The 20,622-nt window shown below is 36.9% G+C and overlaps 1 protein-coding gene across 2 annotated transcripts in view; it reads left to right on the top strand.

Annotated features, from left to right (window-relative positions):
* Window positions 1-20,622, top strand: part of DIAPH3 (diaphanous related formin 3) — a 581,238-nt gene that overhangs the window by 178,339 nt on the left and 382,277 nt on the right. For both annotated transcript variants that reach the window (XM_049853087.1, XM_049853086.1), the window contains 4 exons: window positions 11,548-11,622; window positions 11,712-11,781; window positions 17,320-17,456; window positions 20,297-20,402. In XM_049853087.1, coding sequence (XP_049709044.1) covers window positions 11,548-11,622; window positions 11,712-11,781; window positions 17,320-17,456; window positions 20,297-20,402 — 388 coding nt within the window. The remainder of the gene's footprint in view (window positions 1-11,547; window positions 11,623-11,711; window positions 11,782-17,319; window positions 17,457-20,296; window positions 20,403-20,622) is intronic.

The following is a 20,622-nucleotide window of genomic DNA, read 5'->3' as shown; positions in this document are numbered from 1 at the left end:
GCCCTTAGTTTATTTGACTTCACTTCAGCAGTTGACTCTGTTGACCATTCTCTCTTTTCAGACTTTCTCTTCTCTTAGGGTTTGCTACATCATTTTCACTTGGTTATCCTCTTACCTCTGTCACTACCTTTTTTAAGGTATCTTGATGGGAGTCTTTGCCCACATTTACACGTTTTTATCGGTGGATATTTCAGATTTGTGCTTCTGGGAAGTTGGAGTAGACATGCTTTTTTCTGTTCCACTCACTAACCATAATTAAAAGCTTTGGCTATTATAATCAAAAAGATGGAAACAACAAAGTATGGTATATATACACAATAGAATACTATGCAACTATAAAGAACAATGATGAATCTGTGAAACATCTCACAACATGGATGAATCTGGAGGCCATTATCCTGAGTGAAATAAGTCAATCACAAAAGGACAAATACTGTATGAGATCTCTTATAAAAACTCATGAAAAGGTTTACACACAGAAAGAAACAATCTTTCGTATTATGAGGGAGGGGAAGGAAGGAGGGAAAAACACTTAACTAGACAATAGGTAAGTGGTCACTTTGGTGAAAGGTAAGACAGTACACAATACAGGGGAAGTCAGCACGACTTGACCAAGGCAGGGTCGTGAAAGCTTCATAGATACATCCAAAGTCCCTGAGGGACTAAATTACTGGGCTGAGGGCTGGGGACCATGATCTTGGGGAACATCTAGCTCAATTGCCGTAACACAATTTATGAAGAAAATGTTCCATATCCTACAGTGGTGAGTAGCATCTGGGGTCTTAAAAACTTGTGAGAAGCCATGTAAGATACTCACCTGGTCCCACCCTGTCTGGAACAATGGAGAATGAAGAAAACCAAAGACATAAGGGAAAGATTAGTTCAAAGGACCAGGGGACTAACCACAACTACCACAGCCTCCATCAGACTGAGTCCAGCACAAGTAGGTGGTGCCTGGCAACCACCATGGACTAGTTTGACAGACATCACAGTTTAGGGTCCCAGACAGAGCTGGAGAAAAATATAGAACAAAATTCTAACTCACAAAAATAGACTAGACTTACTGGTCTGACAGAGATTGGAGGAACCCCAAGAGTATGACCCCCTGACACACTTTTAACTCAGTAGTGATGCCACCCCTGAGGTTCATCTTTCAGCCAAAGATTAGGTAGGCCCATAAAATAAGTGATAATACATGTAGCTCAAGCATGTATATGAGACTAATTGAGAAGGCAGGAAGGGACAGTAAAGCTGGACGAATGGAAATAGGGAATCCAAGGTTGAGAAGGGGAGAGTGCTGACACGTTGCGGGGTTAGCAGCCAGCGTCACAAAACAAGATGTGTATTACTTGTTTAATGAGAAACTAATTTATTCTGTAAATCTTCATCTAAAGCACAATTAAAAAAGAGAGAGAGTAAAAAAAAAACTTTGGCTATTATATATGAAACAAATGTAAGAAAGCAAAAAGGCTAGAGACTTCAAGACCCATGAAACAGCTTGGTGGTGAGTTCTCTGGGTTTTTGTTTTTCTTTCTATAGTCTGGACTTGTAGCTGAAGAAGGTGGCAAACCCAGAAACACCAACAGACACAGCCAAAAAAAAAAAATCTAACAAAGGCCTGCTCTCTCTAGACAAAGAACCAGAAAACGGGCAACCAGCAAGACAGAAAACTTTTAGAAATAACCACCCGATTTCCACCAAACAACACAGGTAAAACTGTGGTGCTGTTCTCAGCCACATCAACAGAGATTGAGTGGGGAGCTTGGATTTCTACCACTTTACTTCGTCCTTGCTGGGGTGGTGTCAGAGGAGGCCTAGTACAAAGTCAGGACTTTCACGACAGTCCAGTGGTAACAAGGCCACCCCAAGCCCCTACATGGTATCAGAGGAGATCGTGTGGTAAACAGCGATGAGGCAGTCCTATTTCTTCCAGCCTCAGAAGTATTAGTGGAGACCTACGGGTGAGCCAAAACTTCCACCCATGCCCAACAGTAATGAGGAGCACTTCCCCTCACGTGTCAGCAGATGCCGAGTGCGGAACTTAGACATCTATTCCTACCTGGCAATAATGAGGTGGCACTTCTCCTTCATTTGCTGAAGTAGTGCCACAGGATTTATGTAGGATTCATAGTCTTATAACTAATATCCGAAATTTCCAGATTTCAGTATAAAGTCATGTCATACCAAGAATCAGGAAGATCCCAAACTGAGTGAAAAAGACAACCCATAAATGTCAACACTGAGATGACACAGATGTTAGAATTATCTGACAAGGATTTTAAAACAGCTATCATAAAAATGCTCCAATGAACAATTATAAATGCACTTGAAACAAAAGAAAAATAGAAAATCTTAGCAAAGAAATAGAAAAAACCTTTAAAAAAACAGATGGAAATTTCAAAAGTGAAAAATATGATAAAATGAAGTAAAAACTAAATGAGTGGGCTCAACAGCAAAACGTAAGGGACAGAGGAAAGAATTAGTGAATTGGAAGATAGAAAAATAGAAATTAACCAGTCTGAAAAACAGAGAAAATAGACTGAGGAAGCAAAACAAAAGACATGGACAAACAAAAATCAGAGCCTCAGGCACCTGTGTGTCTATAACCAAAGGGCTGACATTCCTGTCACGAGAGTCCTGGAAGGAGAGATTAAAGAGGGCAGAGGTAAAAAGTACTTGATGAATTAATGGCTGAGAAGTTCCGAGTTTGCCAAGGCAAACCTACAGATTCAAGAAACTAAGTAAACTCCAAACAGGATAAACTTAAAATAAATAAATAAAGTCACAGTAAGGCACACCATAGTCAAACTTCTCAAAAATAAAGACAGAGAAAAAATCTTGAGAGCAGTGAGACAGCAACAACACTTTACCTATAGGGGGAAAATTTTCAAATGACAGTAGATTTCTCACCAGAAACCATGGAGGCTAAAAGGAAGTGGCATGCTTTTGTTTTTGGCTGTTCTTTTTTTTTTTTTTATTGAGCTTTAGATGAATGTTTACAGAACAAACTAGTTTCTCATCAAACAGTACACACATTGTTCTATGACATTGGTTAACACCCCCACGACATATCAACACTCTCCCTTCTCAACCCTGAGTTCCCTATTACCAGCTTTCCTGTTCCCTCCTACTTTACAGTCCCTGCCCAAGGGCTAGTGTGTCCCTTTAGTCTTGTTTTGTTCCATGGGCCTGTTTAATCTTTGGCTGAAGGGTGAACCTCAGTGACCTCACTACTGAGCTGAAAGGGTGTCTGGGGTCCATACTCTCAGGGTTTCTCCAGTCTCTGCCAGGCCAGCAAGCCTGGTCTTCTTTTTGAGTTAGAATTTTGACCTGCATTTTTCTCCAGCTTTGTCCTGGGCCCTCTATTGTGATCCCAGTCAGTACAGTCAGTGGTGGTAGCCGGGCACCATCTCGTTGTACTGGACTCAGTCTGGTGGAGCCCGTGATAGATGTGGTCCATTAGTCTTTTGGACTAATCTTTCCCTTGTGTCTTTAGTTTACTTCATTCTTCCTTTCTCCTGAAGGGGTGAGACCAGTGGAATGTCTTAAATGGCTGCTCATAGGCTTTTAAGACCCTAGACGCTACACACCAAAGTAGAATGTAGAACATTTTCTTTATAAACTCTCTTATGCCAGTTGAGCTAGATGTTCCCTGAGACCATGGTCCCCAAAGCCCTCAGCCCAGCAATTCGGTCCCTCAGGGAGTTTGGGTGTGTCTGTGGAGCTACCATGGCCCTGCCTTGTACAGGCTGTGCTGGCTTCCCCAGTATTGTATACGGTCTTACCCTTCACCAAAGTTATGACATATATTGTCTCTTAAATGTTTTTCCATCCCCACCCCTCCCCACTGTCATAACCATCAAAGATTGTTTCTTTTTATATTTAAACCCTTTCATGAGTTTTTACAGTAGTCGTCTTATACAATATTTGTCCTTTTGTGATTGACTTATTTCACTCAGTATAAGGCACTCCAGATTCACCCATGTTATGTGATGTTTCACAGATTCTTTGTTGTTCTTTAGCATCGCGTAATACTCCATTGTGTGTATGAGCCACAGATTGTTTATCCATTCATCTGTTGATGGGTATCTATGTTGTTTCCATCTTTTTGCTATTTTGAACAATGTTGCAATGAACATGGGTGTAGATATATCTATTCTTGTGATGACTCTTATTTCTCTAGGATATATTCCTGGAAGTGTGATTGCTTGATCATATGGTATTTCTATTTCTAGGTTTCTAAGGAAGTGCCATATCGTTTTCCAAAATGGTTGTATCATTTTGCATTTTCACCAGCAGTGCATAAGAGTTCTGATCTCACCGCAGCCTCTCTAACATTTGTTATTTTCTGTTTTATTGATTCATGCCAGTAATGCCAGGGTGAGATGTTATCTCATTGTGGTTTTGATTTGAATTTCTCTGATGGCTAGAGACCATGAGCATTTCCTCATGTGTCTGTTGGCCTCTTGAATGTCTTCTTTGGTGAAGTACCTGTTCATATCCTTTGCCCATTTTTTAATTGGATTATTTGTCTTTCTGTTGTAGAGGTGTTGGGTTTTCTTGTAGATTTTAGAGATTAGACCTTTGTCTGATTTGTAATAGCCAATTTTTTTTTTTTTTTTTCTAGTCTGTACGTTCTCTTTTTACTGTTTTGGTGAAGTCTTTTAATGAGCATAAGTGCTTAATTTTTAGAAGATCCCAGTTGTCTAGCTTAGCCTCTGGAGCTTGTTGGTTATGCTTTGTAGCCTGTTAATGCTGTGTATTAGGGCCTGTAGTTTTGATCCTATTTTTTCTTTTATGAAGTGCATAGTTTTTGGCTTTGTATTTAGGTCTTTGATCGATTTAGAGTTAGTTTTTATATACGGTGTGAAGTATGGATCCTGTTTTATTTTTTTGCAGATGGACATCCAATTTTGCCAGCACTTTTTGTTAAAAAGACTGTCTTTTCCCCATTTGATGAACTTTTGACCCTTGTCAAAGATCAGGTGACCATAGGTGGATGGATTTACATTTGGGTTCTCAGTTCTGCTCCATTGGTCAATGTATCTGTCATTGTACCAGTACCAGGCTGTGTTGACTACTGTAGGTGTATAGTAGGTTCTGAGGTCAGGTAGTGCAAGTTCTGTTAGGAAGTGGCATGTTTTTGAAGTATTTAGAGCAAAGAAGTGTTAATCCTGAAAACATGTCCAAAGTATGTGAGATGTAGTCTCGCCATCCTTGCTCCTACGGAGCATTCTGGTTGTACTTCTAAGACAGATTTGTTCGTTCTTTTGGCAGTCCATGGTATATTCAATATTCTTCGCCAACACCACAATTCAAAGGCATCAATTCTTTTTTGTTCTTCCTTATTCATTGTCCAGCTTTCACATGCATAAGATGTGAATGAAAATACCATGGCTTGGGTCAGGCACACCTTAGTCTTCAAGGTGACATCTTTGCTCTTCAACACTTTAAAAAGGTCCTTTGCAGCAGATTTACCCAATGCAATGTGTCTTTTGATTTCTTGACTGCTGCTTCCATGGGCGTTGATTGTGGATCCAAGTAAAATGAAATCCTTGACAACTTCAATCTTTTCTCCGTTTGTCATGATGGTGCTCATTGGTCCAGTTGTGAGGATTTTTGTTTTCTTTATGTTGAGGTGCAATCCATCCTGAAGGCTGTGGTCTCTCATCTTCATCAGTAAGTGCTTCAAATCCTCTTCACTTTCAGCAAGCAAGGTTGTGCCATCTGCATAACACAGGTTGTTAATGAGTGTTCCTCCAATCCTGATGCCCTGTTCTCCTTCATATAGTCCAGCTTCTCGGATTATTTGCTCAGCATACAGATTGAATAGGTATGGTGAAAGAATACAACCCTGGCACACACCTTTCCTGACTTTAAAGCACTCAGTATCCCCTTATTCTCTCTGAACGACTGCCTCTTGGTCTATGTAAAGGTTGCTCATGAGCACAATTAAGTGTTCTGGAATTCCCAGAACTATTAAGTTGTTGTTTATTTTGCTGTGTATATGCTCACCACCACCAACAAAATAAATAAAATAAAAAAAGTAAAAATAAAGATATATGCAGGTTAAAAGTAAAAGGAGAGTAAAAACTTATATTACGTAAACATTAACTAAAAGAAGGGCTATATTAGCATCAGAAAAAGTACTTCAGAACAAAGAAAATTTCCAGCTACAGAGAAGGACATTATGCAGTGAAAAAAGGATCAGTCCACTGAGATGTGGTAGGAATCGTAAATGTTTATGCTGTAAAAAACAAAGCTACAAAGTATATGAAGCAAAACTTGATCGAACTGAAAGGAGAAAGAGACAAATCTGCCATTATAGTTGGGGACTTCAACACCCCTCTCTCAAGAACTGATAGAACAACTAGAACAAAAATCAGCAAGGATATATAAGAACTCAACGTCATCAATTAGCAAGATTTTTAATCTATGTTAGGCACAGTAGTTAAGCACTCAGCTGCTAACTAAAAGGTCGGTGGTTTGAACCCATCCGCCACGTCATGGGAAAAAGATGTGACAGTCTGCTTCCATAAAGATTACAGCCTTGGAAACTCTATGGGGCTGTTCTGCTCTGTCCTTTATGGTCACTGTGAGTCTGAGTCAACTCATTGGCAATGAGTTTTAATGTATATTTATAGAACAATCCATCCAAGAATAGCAGGACTGGTATTGGTGGCATGAAGGTTGAGGCAGGCTCTGTGATATGGTATAGTATGCATCATCTTTTTGTGCCTTTTTCTACATATATAAAGTAAGGGCACTGGCCTGGGCATCACAAACTTAGATGCTATTTCTAAGTGACTGTAACCTCTCTGTATATCCCTTTCCTTATCTTTACAGACGGAAGGGGATTCACGTTTTATTCCCAAACTATTTATTGTGTGCTTACTTTGTCCCAGGTGCTGCGAATTCCAAGACAAATAAGAAATGGCCCTCTATTCACTGAGTGTGCAGTCAAGATTGTCTGGTAGGTTTATTACCTACCTGACAATCTGTGATGCATTTGTCTTTCCCTTCCTAAGAACACATCTGGGAAGAGAGGTAATAACTCTAAACAAAACAGAGGGTCAATGTATGGGAAGCACACATGATGGTGCTTTGTTTCATTTGGCCACAAAGTAAATCTGATACCTGATTATTGCTCTTACTGCTCAATGAGGCAACTGCATTTGCTTCCTAAAGTCAATAATATGTCGGAAACCACTTAGTACACTGTTGATTTCATCCTCTGTCTCTCAAAGCAGTAATTGAATTTCAGAGCCTAAGCTGGATTGAACTTTTACATTTAATCTTAGAGACCTCTTCTCCCTTTCCCTCACTTTTTTTTCCTCCCCTGCTATATACCTCTTTACCTCTTCTTTTTTCCTATATTGAGACTCCTACTTGGAAAGTGCTGTACTTAGAAGTTTCTGTTGAGGCAAATAAAAGACAAGAGTTTGATTTTTTTTTCCTGTTAGGGAATTTTAAGAGGTAGATTTTGTATTAAAGTAGTATTTAGCACACTGCTTCTTGTCATTTTAAAGCAATTTTTTCCAGTACAAATGTCATACTGATTTCTGTGTCATTTCTATTCATGAAGAGGAAACATTTACACGATGCTCATCCATCCGTGAGTGCAGTTTCTAGTTAAACCACGTAATGCCTGATTATCCTACGTTGACAGGCTCAGAACAAATAGTGCAGATTTTGTTTCCTGAAGATTGATCATTTGTAGATTAGTTGATCATTTTGTTTTTTTCCAGATTATTTCTTACACTGATGATTAGAAATTTTACACTTTTGTAGAAAGCTATGGATTTCAATAAACTTCTGTCAGGAACGAAGACCTACCTACGGAATATCACTTTTTATCTTGACCATCTCTTGCAGAAGACATAGCGAGTGATATTTGCGCCTATCCTCAAAAATGATATTGCTGAGAATAGTTGGGGTGGGGAGTGAGGGGGCTTAAGAGAAAGAGGTTTGTGAATGATACCTTTTTAATACGTTGGCCTAACACTAAGCAAAAAAAAAAAAAAAAAAAAGCAAATAGGGAGACTTTATATGCACATTTAATTTCTGTTGTAATATCTTTTCAATAAATATTTTCATCAGCTTTCTTTCCATGTTTCAAAATTCAAGTGTTTCTTTTGGTATTAAACATCTTAGTCACCTCTCCACTTTTTTTTTTTTTTTGATATGTTTTGTGTAATGTGGGATGTAGTCTAGTTTGCAGAAGGCAATTGCCTCCTCTCTAATTGTGTAGAGATTAATTCTCACAGAGTTAAAGCGTTGTAATCTACAGTGGTTTGGTATGATGGCTTTTTGTATTCAACTTTAGTAAGTTTTGTTTTATAGAGAATTAGTTTTTATGTAATATACACGTGTGTCATTTTTTTTTTTCTTTAGTGATTCAAATTCTGCAGTGTAGAATCAACTTATCCATTGTGTCCAGAGATGGTTGATTTGAGATTTTCTGTGAGTTTTATTATTCTAGTGATAGTTGCTGTGTTAGGGATGACATATTTTAAAAACAGCTAATGTTTGATAATTAATTACTTAGATCAGAAAGCTTACTAATCTAGTCGGATTGCTATACTTCCTGAATTTTACCATGGGCCACAACATAAGCATATTCAGTACAACATCTTTTTGTTATATTAACATAACTTAAAATACTTTTTTATAGTTTGGTAGAAGACAATTTTGTGAATAGTGACTTCTTTGTTTTCCACAATGATTGAATATGATAGTATGACTAATCTTAAACCGTTTATATTGGCTTTAGAATATCTTTATAGATATAATTTTGAATATAGAAATTGTTTAAAATGCACTTCAAACAAAATGTCTAAGTCCCACTGTGAAGTACTAACCCAGGAGGGCCTGATGAACAGAGACTCTGGCCATGGATCTCCACACCAGCCCAAGTAAAAGTCTCCAATTACTCCTTCGTGTTTAGATCTCAGGCTTCCCTGGTGCATGTGAAATAGGAATAAATGCCAACAAGGCAAAGTTACGCAGGATGCTGTAGGTGTTTTCATGAAACATGAAAGCAAGATTTGAAAAGCCTACGGGTAATCTGTCTGTGGCTGATAGTGAAGGGTAAACTCTTCACTTTTTGAAATTGCATCTGAGTTTGAAAACACCAACTTTTGTTTAACCTTTTCCTTACTTCAACTATAATAGCAATTTTCAGTCTTCTCCTTTAAGGAAGGGTATCTTTCCTGTTTAAGTGCATTCTTGAATTTTCTTATTCCATAGCTTTTACTGGATCAGTAATATAGCCCAACAAGAGACTGCTAATCTAAACGGCAAGTGTCTTTTTTCTTTTTGTAATATTAAAAATTGTGCACATTTATAGGTGGTCAAACTGTGTGCATAGAAGTGTACAAATGAGGAAGATGAAATTTTTTTTACAGTATTTTTATTTTTCGTGTAGATACTTCAGTAAGAATTTGGTTCTTAGCCTTTTTTGTTTTCACTGTAAATGTTATTATATTTTATCTTAAGCAAGCAAATGTTATATTTTATCTTAAGCAAGAAAACAGCATTTTCTTCTGATACGTGACTTAAGTTTTTTATTATTCATAGCACCCTGCTTTTTTTTTAATTGTACTTTAGATGAAAGTTTACAGAGCAAATTAGTTTCTCATTAAACAATTAATACAATTAATTAATTAAACAATTAATACACATATTGACATTGATTGCCAACCCCATGACATGTCCACACTCTCCCCTTCTCAAGTTGGGTTTTCCCTATTACCGGCTTTCCTGTCCCTTCCTGCCTCTGGTCCTTGCCCCTGGGCTGGTGTGTCCATTTAGTCTTGTTTTATTTTGTGGCCCTGTCTAATCTTTGGCTGAAGGGTGAACCTCAGGAGTGACTTCAGTAGTGAGTTAAAAGGGTGTCCAGGGGCAATACCCTCGGGGTTTATCCAGTCTCTGTCATACCAGTAAGGCTCTTTTTTTTTTTTTTTTTAGTGAGTTAGAATTTTTTTCTACATTTTTTCTCATCTCTCTCTGGGACCCTTTATTGTGATCCCTGTCAGAGCAGTCAGTGGTGGTGGCTGGACATCCATCTAGTTGTGCTGGGCTCTGTCTGGTGGAGGCTGTGGTAGTTGTGGTCCATTAGTCCTTTGGACTAATTTTCCCCATTGTGTCTCTGGTTTTCTTCATTCTCCCTCGCTCCAGATGGGGCGTGAGGAGTGGTGTGTCTTAGATGGCTGCTCACAAGCTTTTAAGACCTCAGATGTTGCTCACCAAAGTAGGACGTAGAACATTTTCTTTATACACTGTTAGGCTAATTGAGCTAGATGTTCCCTGAGACAATACCCTGCTTTTTTGACTGAATTTTGTTTTTAGCATTTCATCATTCAAAGGCTACGCATACATGTATAATCATACAAATACACATATATATGTAAAACACATACATACCAAAAATATACTCACATACATATATCCTATTATCTTTTTCTTTCACCTACATTTTGGGAGACAGCTTATTACCAATATTTTATTTGTTGGTCTAGGTTTTCAGATCACCACTGAGAAAAAGTGTTAATTTCTAAGAAAAAAGGTAGTTTTCCTGTAATCAATGTGAAACCTTGTTTAGTGGCTGTGATGCCCTACTTATGTACAATACTGTGATTAAATCAGTGAGTTTTGGAATAGATGTGGTTTAGTCAAGATGAAAATAATATCTCTTTTTTAAATATTCATTTAAAAAATGATGGAGTTTTTTGTTTTTTAAGATGACTGAACTTTGAAACTTAGAAAATTCATAATGTTAGTAGGTGCATTCTAGTGACCAGAGGGATTGTCTCCTAAATTTGTTTTCCACAATGATTAAATATGATAGCAGTATGACTAGTCTTAAACCATTCATATTGGCTTTAAAATATCTTTGTAGCTATATTTTTGAATATAGAAATTGCTTAAAATGCACTAGTAGCCTTGATTGGCAGCCTTTGGCGGTTTTTGTGGTGTAACTACTGCCACCATGGCCTGCTTCCAGCTACCAACAGGATGTTACTGATCACGGAGCAGGGAAGAGATGTGCCCAGTTGGCTCTCAGAAGTCAGGAGGAGCTGGCACGTGCACACCACTGGCTTATCACAGCTTTACTTCTTTCTTCATGTCTGAGATTATGAATCATGAGCGATTTTGTAAGTGGTATTATTTTTATATTGTATTCATGATCATGAACATAAAACCAAACCAAAAGCCAAACTTGTTGCCATTGAGTTGATTCTAATGGCAACTCCACACACTACAGAGTAGAACTGCTCCATAGGGTTTTCTTGGCTGTAATCTTTATGGAAACAGGTTACCAGGCTTTTCTTTTCTTGTGCCATCGGGTGGATTCTAACCAGCAACATTTAGGTTAGTAGTTGAGCACAAACCGTTTGCACCATCTAGGGACCTTCATTAACATAACAAGCATAAAATATTTGTGGGTATATAACAGCAACAGACAACAAGCAGTATCGTGATATTTCAAACTAGGATATATTTAAAACTCTGAGAATAATGTAAAATTACATTTTTTCTTTTCAGCTGGGTACAAAGCTTTGGACGAGAGGGACTTGGATTATTATTGGACATTTTGGAAAGACTGATTAATGGCAAAATGTAAGTTTTGCTAAGAATTATTTTCAGTTAAGCTACATTTTGCATATCTGATTATGATTTTGACACCAGTATCTTCCATGTTGATACAGCCAAGAAAAAGTTGTAAAGAAGAATCAGCACAAAGTCATACAGTGTCTAAAGGCCTTGATGAATACACAGGTATGTATATAGATAAATTGTATTTGTCCATCAATTTTTATGTGAATTAGAGTTTTGTAATAGAGGATTTTCACCTGCTCTAAAGTGATGTATTGTTTTACCACTCTTTTTGGCAGGCAGTGGAAAACATACTGAATTCTACTGAATTCTAGTTTTGTATCAAACCTACTAGCTTCCAGTTGGGAGAAACTTGCGGGTTAATGGACCATTTTCTGGTATATAATTCCTCATGTGTAAATAAATTCTCTTTCTCTGAGATGTGGTTTGGCTCCCTCCTCTTTTCTCCCCTCAGCTCTCTTTTCTTCCCCCTTATTTCCTCTCTCTTTCCCTTCTTTCCTTCCTCTGTCTTTTAATTTACAGATGTATAGCATGATTCAGCTTTAAAGTACTTAATTAAATGCGGTCTGCAGTAATATTTATTACCAAAGATTCAAGTTGATAAGACTTAGTTTTTCTAATGTAGGAATTTAAAATCTATGATGAAATTATGGGAGCCATGATGCTTAGTACAAGTAATACTGAGACCATCTGTGAACATCTGCAGAATTTTGTTTGTTAAATAATATACATTCAGAAGGGAGGTGCTGTTTAAGCTTTTCACTGAAGTTAGAGTTATCCGAACAGTGTTTTTTTTTTTTTTTTTAATACTGTTAATTGCGGAAATTAGTATTACCCCATTCCATGCATATGCATTGTCTTTAGCTCCAATATCCAAACCCATCTACCTCATGATGTGTACAGTAATGATAGCTGTTTTAGTTGCTGTTAGACAGCAGGAGAGGACATTTTCCTAGGGTGGTGTGATGATCTTTTTCTTATAGCTCAACGAGCTGTATATTTCTGATTAATTGTATTCTGAATTTTATCTTCATTCTCATTTTTAAAATAAGCTTTTAGAGAGGTGCACACCTAAAGTACTGCTAATTAAATTGTTAATATTTCTATATTTCTTTTTATTAAATATAGCAAATATTTTTATTTTCCAGTTATTTTATATTGTTTATATATTTTTAAAGAATTATGAAAGTACATTTTTAATTTTTATTGTGATTTAAGTGAAAGTTTACAAATAAAGTCAGTCTTTCATACAAAAATTTATATACAGCTTGCTATTAAAAAAAAAAAAATTTTTTTTTTTTTTTTACTCCTAGTTGCTGTCCCTCTAATGAGAGCACACTCCTTCCCTCCACTCTCTATTTTTGTGTCCATTCGGCCAGCTTCTGATCCCCTTTGCGCTCTCATCTCCTCTCCAGACAAGAGCTGCCCACATAGTCTCATGTGTCTTCTTGATCCAAGAAGCTCACTCTTCACCAGTATCATTTTTCTATCTTGTAGTATAGTCTAATCCCTATCTGAAGAATTGGCTTTGGGAATGGCTCCTGTCTTGGGCTAACAGAAGGTCTGGGGACCATCACCTACAGGGCTCTTCTAGTCTGAGTCAGACCATTAAGTCTGGTCTTTTTATGAGAATTTGAAGTCTACATCCCGCTGCTCTCCTGCTCCCTCAGGGATTCTCTCTTGTGTTTCCTGTCAGGGCAGTCATCGGTTGTAGCTGAGCACCATCTCGTTCTTCTGGTCTCAGGCTGATGTAATCTCTGGTTTATGAGGCACTTTTTGTCTCTTGGGCTCATAATTACCTTGTGTCTTTGGTGTTCTTCATTCTCCTTTGCTCCAGGTGGGTTGACACCCATTGATGCATCTTAGATGGCTGCTTCTTAGTGTTTAAGACCCCAGATGCCACTTGCGTTTTTAATTTTTAACCAGTGAAGTATTTTTCTTCCTCTCCCATCAAATGTGATTTTCAGGGAAAAGATCTGATGTAGTCCTTTCTATACTGAACCCACTGTTCTGTGAGAGCTAGATTTTAGGTATGTATATGTAGCCTATTCTATAATCTGTTATGAGCATAAGTGAATAAAGGAAGGAATCAGAAACTGCTTATAGAAAGAGGTCTTACCATACTGAGTACCTAGTACTACTTCAGGGGGATCCTTCTAAATGAGTATATAGAAATTGGAAATGTCATTGGTGATGGAAAGTCTGAGTGGAGAAAAATCAGGAATGTTATTTTTAAACCAAAGAGCATGTGGGTCGTATCACACTTTGGGTTTGAGAAGAATATCATGATTAAAGTGAGGCAATATATAGAAGATAATACTCCTGCTTCATTTGGGACTTCACTGGAATTAGAGATATGCTTTTTATATATATTTATCTTTTTTTTTATCTTCTAATTAATCTAACTTATGACAACAAATTTTTTGCTTATAGTTTTTATATGTGAAGTTGTAAAATATTGCCATTTGCTTTTGGTGCTATTACCTGTGCTAATAAGAATACAAAAAGTTAATTTAAGTTACTGATACTTAAAAGCATTAAAATCACATGCTGCCAAGTCGATTCTGACACATGGTGACCAATGTGTGTCAGAGTAAAACTGTGCTCGAGGGTTTTCAGTGGCTGATTTTTCTCAAGTAGACGCCCAGGCCTTTATCTTCTGAGGCACCTCTGGATGGACTTGAACCTTCAGCCTTTCTTCAGCTGAGACCGTTAACTATTTGTACCACCAAAGGACTCCACTGATACTTAGGATTAGAGTTTTACTATCCTGAAGTCTAAACTTAATAAAATGTGGCGTTTTTGGTAAAGCCATTTTTCAAGACTGCTTTTCTGAAACTTTATTTGATCACATCTGTAAGTACAAAATTTGTTAAACCTCAGTATGCTGTCTTAGAGTTCACTGAATAATGAAAAATGGGGTTTAAGAGAAAAAAAAAATGTGGTACCTTATTTGGAACCAAAAATAAATTATATAATTAATACAGTGAGTAAATTTAAGAACATCATACACAAGTGAATTTCTTATAACACTAAACTGTATTAAATAGTATTTCTAAATGGAAGAAGATATTGAAGACTTAGGAGGGAGAAAAAAAAATGAGAAAGTCAGTCAACTTTAATTAGAAGATAATGAGAACAGAGGCTTTGGTCAGTTAACTTTGTGTTTGTTAATGTGAATTGTGGGCACACTTACCCACAGTGTCTCTGCTACTGGCTTTAGCTTACCATGCATAGTTGCTTAGCACTGGTATTTGTGTAGTGTGGGCCCAGAGGTTGGGCATCCTACACAGGGATTTAGGGAATTAGCCTTCTCCTGCCTAAAGCATCATCTTCAATGACCTGAAATTCCATTTATTAGGTAACAATGGGCCTCATGTGGAATGTAAATGTAACCTGACATTGGTCCTCTGATTAGAACAAGCAGGTTGTCATATTAACTAGAGCGGATCCTTGATATTCAAGAGATACACCCTTGGACCTTCCAGAATTTGTTACCACCTTTTTCTAACCTATAGTATCATTCACTCAATGCACATTTATGTCAGCACTGGTAAGTTAGCTATTTCTCACAAAGAGTCAGAGGGTTTTGTTTGTTTGTTTCCTTGGGTTTTACATAACTGAAGGAGAATAATGTTATATAAGTAGGTAGCAATTTTGTCTTCAGTTACAGACACTAAGTAGTGGTAATCTGGGTTAATTCCAGCACTACACATTTATACATTAGGCAAATCAGAGGACACTGTCTATGATGGATTTGCGGGGGGTGGGGGCGGTTACTGGATAATAGTCAAAACCGTGAAATCAGAGAATATTTCACCTTCATATTCCACCCTTCACATGTGGTGGTTTGGGGCTGGAGGGCTTGACAGAGAAGGTAGGTAGTATTACTTGGGAGGGATTGAGTATGAGTCCCTTTCAGTGGCTGGAGGAGCCACAGGATTCTGATTCCAGAAGGGCAGGCATTTGCTAAGGACATTCACATGGTGGAAAATGAAAGGAAAATGCTGGAGACAGGCTTAATCAATCCTCAGCTGTGTTAGAACAGAGTCAGCCCTTGGGTACTTGGTACTTGGTAATCATTGACTGATTGGCTTTTTCAACTGGATCTAAGTGGTGGTTTATAAGCCACTGACAATTCCCTGGAAAGATTATCAAGACATATTGTAGTCTCTGGCCCTATGCCTGCTTTTTCATTCTTTGTTTCCAGTTATGAAACAACCCAGGGCATCACAAAAGTGAACACTTCCTGGCTGGTTTAGCTATCCATTTAATAAACTTTTCCTCTGTCACCAAAAAGACAATTCTCTACAAAAATCATTTCCTGGGGTCCTTGACCATTCTGGGTGTACTTCTTCTGTTGTACCTCTGTGTTTCTTAGATAGTGGTTTATAGCAAATGCAGTATTTACAGTATAGTGTGTGGGAATCTTTATATAAATACCATGTACAAGATTGATAAATTATAAATAGAATTTCTTAACACTCAAAGCACTTTGGTCTAGGCTTGTCATAGATTCAATTTTGATGCTTACTTCTAGTACTGATTTTGAGTTTAAGCCGGAGTCCATAGGTCTGCAATTGGGATTAAGGTTATTTTATAGTGCTTAGAAGTAACTCTTATAACATCAACCAATTCCTCACTCTTAAGAAGGACTTTCTGGGATTCATGATAGATAAATAGTATTGTTTTATTTTTTCTATTGATTGTATTTAGCATTTACCTTCCACAGATTGTAAGAAGTCCCCTAAGAGATGTATGCATCTTTAAATCAAACACTACATCATTAACATAATTCCTTATCTTCTCATTGAATGTAACATCCTGGCAGTATCCACAATTTTACCCAAAATTGTCCCATTTATATGATGTGTATGCAACTGCTTTGTCTTCCTGATGATAAAATACTGTTTCATTAGAATACATGTACTGATTATGGCCAATTCTACATGATATTTGCTTAAATCCTCCTTCATATTTTACACATTTATGAGCTGTTACTATCTGCATAAGCCTGCACTGTCTATTACACACTGTCTCAAGTGGCTGTCAAGCTCCTGAAATGTGGCTAGTTGGATTGTTCTGTAAGTGTAAAGCACCCTAGATTTCAAATATTTAGGAAGAAAAGGATTTAAAATATCAATAAATATTTTATCTTGATCATATATGTATACATGATAATATTTTGGGTTTTTTTTTTTTTTACTGGGTTAATTTTATTAAAATTAATTTTGCCCATTTCCTAGAAATTTAACATTACACTTGTGGTTTGCATATCAGTGCATTTACATGTGGTACTATGTCTCTTACCAACCTCCCATCCCAGGAAGATGATCTTCATGGCCTCAGTGTCTGGTCTAATACCTGTTTTGTATGTTCTTGCTGGGAAATCCTAATATTTCTTACTGTTGCTTCCTTTTTCCAGTTGGCTACTTTTCTAAATGAGTATCAGTCATGTTGTAGTAAAATCACCCGTGGGAGTAATCTGCATTTGGTTGATTCTCATATATAGTTCTTGATGCAAAGTGAATGCTTTTATTGATTTTTTAGGGTGTTACGTGTTCTTTATATTTTTAGGCATGACTAAGTGTAAAAAAATGTATTATCCTTTAAGTATTTTTTAGTAACTATATTTCCTTCAGGGCCCTGTTTTTCTAACTAACTGCTAACATTTAACCTCTTATTTCCAAAATTTTATAGTATGGCTTGGAAAGAATTATGAGTGAAGAGAGGAGTCTTACGTTACTGGCCAAAGCCATTGATCCCGAACATCCCGTCATGATGACAGACGTGGTTAAACTGCTCTCTGCAATATGCATTGTAGGGGAGGAAAGCGTGTAAGTGTTCTCAGTTTACTTCTCTAACTGCATAATAATTTAATGCCGTTTGATTCTGTTAATATTTTTGTTATCTATTCTAGATTAGAACTTACTTTAAATACAATTTGAAGTATATTTTAGCAGTGGATTTAGATTGTTAATAGGTTATTGGCTGAACAGAAATGTTTGAATAATAATTATTGCTTTTAATCAGTACAATAGTTACAAAAATGTTCCCATAAAAAATCAATTTCTTCATCATGTTGACTCTAAATTGTTTTGTACTCAAACCTTAAATTCTAAATGAAGACTTTGAAAAATATACAAATGGGTCCTGTTTTTTTATGTGATTTTGTTTTTCAGATAGATTAATTTAAACTATATCCCATTATAAAAGCAATCTTTATACTATTTGAAGAGCTATATATAAGACAGATTTCCAAAACGATATATGTAATTGTACTTTACCTGTCGTAGGTACATAGTCCTTGAGTATAAAGTACATATCAGAACTTTAAGCTTTAAAGACGTTGACCACATTTGTTAGAGCTGTGACTAAAAGACCATTGTTGTTGTCACTGTTCTTGTTAGCTGCCGTGGTGTTGACCCTTGACTCATGGCGACCTAACACACAACAGGACCAGACCATTGTAATATGTAGGGTTTTCACTGACTGATTTTTCAAAGTAGATCACTGGCCTTTCTTCATAGTTTTCTTAGCCTGGAGGCGCCGCTGAAACCTGTTCAGCATCATAGCAACATGCAAGCGTGCAGTGACAGATGTGTGGTGGCTGTGCCTGAGGTACATTTTCTGGGAATTGAACCCAGGTGTCCCCATGGAAGGCGAGAATTCTACCACTGAATCACCACTGCCCACAAAAAAGACCACTTACATGTACATTAAAGGATAATTATAGAGATAAATCTTTTTTCTTTTTAAGAAGTTTTGTGTTCTAATTACAAAGAAACATTTAGAAATTGTTGAACATTCCTTTTAAAAAGGATGAACTTGTTGCCATCAGGTCAATTCTGACTCATGGCAGCCCCATCTGTAAGAACTGCTCCATAGATTTTTTTGCTGTAACCTTTACATACGCAGATCATCAAGTCTTCCTTCCGCAGCACCACTGAGTAGTTTCAAACCACCAACCTTTAGGTAAGTAGTCGATTGCAAAACATTTGTGCCGTCCAGGGACCTTACAAAAATATGAAATACATGCAACTAAAAGAATAGCAGTATCTTTCTCATATAAAGGTAGGCAGAGCCCTCTGAGTGGAACCTCTTGTATACATTTGAAAAGCAGCCTTGCTGTCATCCTGCCAGAGCTGGTGAGGGCTGACTGCTCAGTTTGAGAGTCAGGGGCTATGATGTGTACTTATAACTATGTACCTATAGCGTATATCCGTGGAAGAAGCTTAGCTGTACGCAGCTGAAGCTCTGAGCACACAAAGCCAGGCGTACAGTTTCAACACTTTACCTTTTTCATTTTAAAAAGGCCATACATATAATTTTGCTGTAGACTTTTAAGAGTAATGTTGATACACAGGACACATCGTATGCTCCCTCCTCTCTCTTTTTCCATTCTCCTCTCTCTCCTTTTCCTTCTTCCCCTCCTTTCTCCTGTTTGCCTACTTTCCTCTTACCTCTTCCTCCCTTCTACTCTTTTCCTTCCCTTCCCTCCTCCTTTCCTCTGTGCTTCCTCCCTTTTCTTTCCCTTCTCTTACTTTATCCTACTTCTCTTTTTCTTTGCCTCCTCTTCCTCTATATTATTTTTATTATTTATTGACTTCAGAATAGATGTCTTTTATAATGTAAATAACTTTGAGGATTAAGGCCACGAAGTGAGCTTCTGCAGTATGCTAGGTACTTCACAGTCCTGTTCTTTCTAAGCCACACTGTAATATTGTGCATATAGATATATGTAAAATGTTAGGAATTAGTTGGAAAAAAGTGCCCTGAAGGAAATGTAGTTATTCAAAGTTATTTATAGAATAATACATTTTTACAGTTAGTAGTGGCTGATAATACAAAGAACATGTAATAGCCTAAAAAAATCCATAGAAGTATTTGCTTCACATTAAGTACTATCAAAAGTAATTTTTCTGTAATTATTTTATTTTATATATGACTATAATACCTCACTAGTTTTTTACCATCACAACTTCATTTACTTAAACTTGAGGGGCAGTATGCTCAGTGGTTAAGAGCTTGGCTGCTAACTAAAAAGTCAGCAGTTTGAATCCACTAGGCACTCGTTGGAAATCCTGTGGGGCAGTTCTACTCTGTCCTGTAGGATCGCTATGAGGCAGAATCAACTCTACAGCAATGGGATTGGTGTGCTGTTTGTTTTTTTTTTTGAAGGACAGTAGAGTATAGTGGTTAAGAGTATTTTTATACTGCTCACTACACAAACTGTCTGGTTTGAAATCCTTGCTCTACCATTCAGTAGATGTGGGACCTTGGACAAGTTGCTTAATTTTTTTCTGCCTTGGTTTCCTAATCTATAATATGGTATCATAATTGTACCTATTTCCTAGAGTTATATATTAAAATGAATTAATGTTTGCAAAAGTAATTGGAGTGTTGCCTGGCATGTGGTAAGTACTAAGTACTTGATAAATAAACGTGCTCATAGGATTGTGCAAAGATTAAATTAATTAAATGGATTAAAATGAATTAAATGTGTAACATGCTTACAGTAGAACGCTGTACATATTACATGCTCAGTAAGCTACTTCTAAAATGTTATTTGTTGCCTATATGTAGTTATTCCTTTAGTAGAAATAAGTAACTATATTATGGCATTTGTGTTATTTACTACGTGAAATTTAATTAATAGATTAAAAATTTCCAACAGCCTTGAAGAAGTTTTGGAAGCTTTAACATCATCTGGAGAAGAAAGAAAAATTGACAGATTTTCTTCTATTGTGCAAGGTCTTCAGCACAATTCAATTCAACTACAAGTAAGTTTTCTGTATATAAATGTATTTTTAAGTGGTTTTATCATGCATACTGTTTTTTAACTGTTTTGTGGCTCGATTATTTTTAAATAGTGTATTATGAAACTGTGTGCCATTTAGTAGACTTTTATATCATTATTTTTAATGACCGAATAGAGTTTCAGTTTATGTTGTTGTTGTTGTTAGTTGCTGTTGCCTCAGACTCATGGTGACCCCATGTATG

Source organism: Elephas maximus, chromosome 14 (assembly GCF_024166365.1).
Source record: "Elephas maximus indicus isolate mEleMax1 chromosome 14, mEleMax1 primary haplotype, whole genome shotgun sequence".
NCBI classification, from domain to species: Eukaryota; Metazoa; Chordata; class Mammalia; order Proboscidea; family Elephantidae; genus Elephas; species Elephas maximus.
The sequence above is the reverse complement of the archived record's forward strand: the minus strand, read 5'-3'. Positions and strand labels throughout refer to the sequence as shown.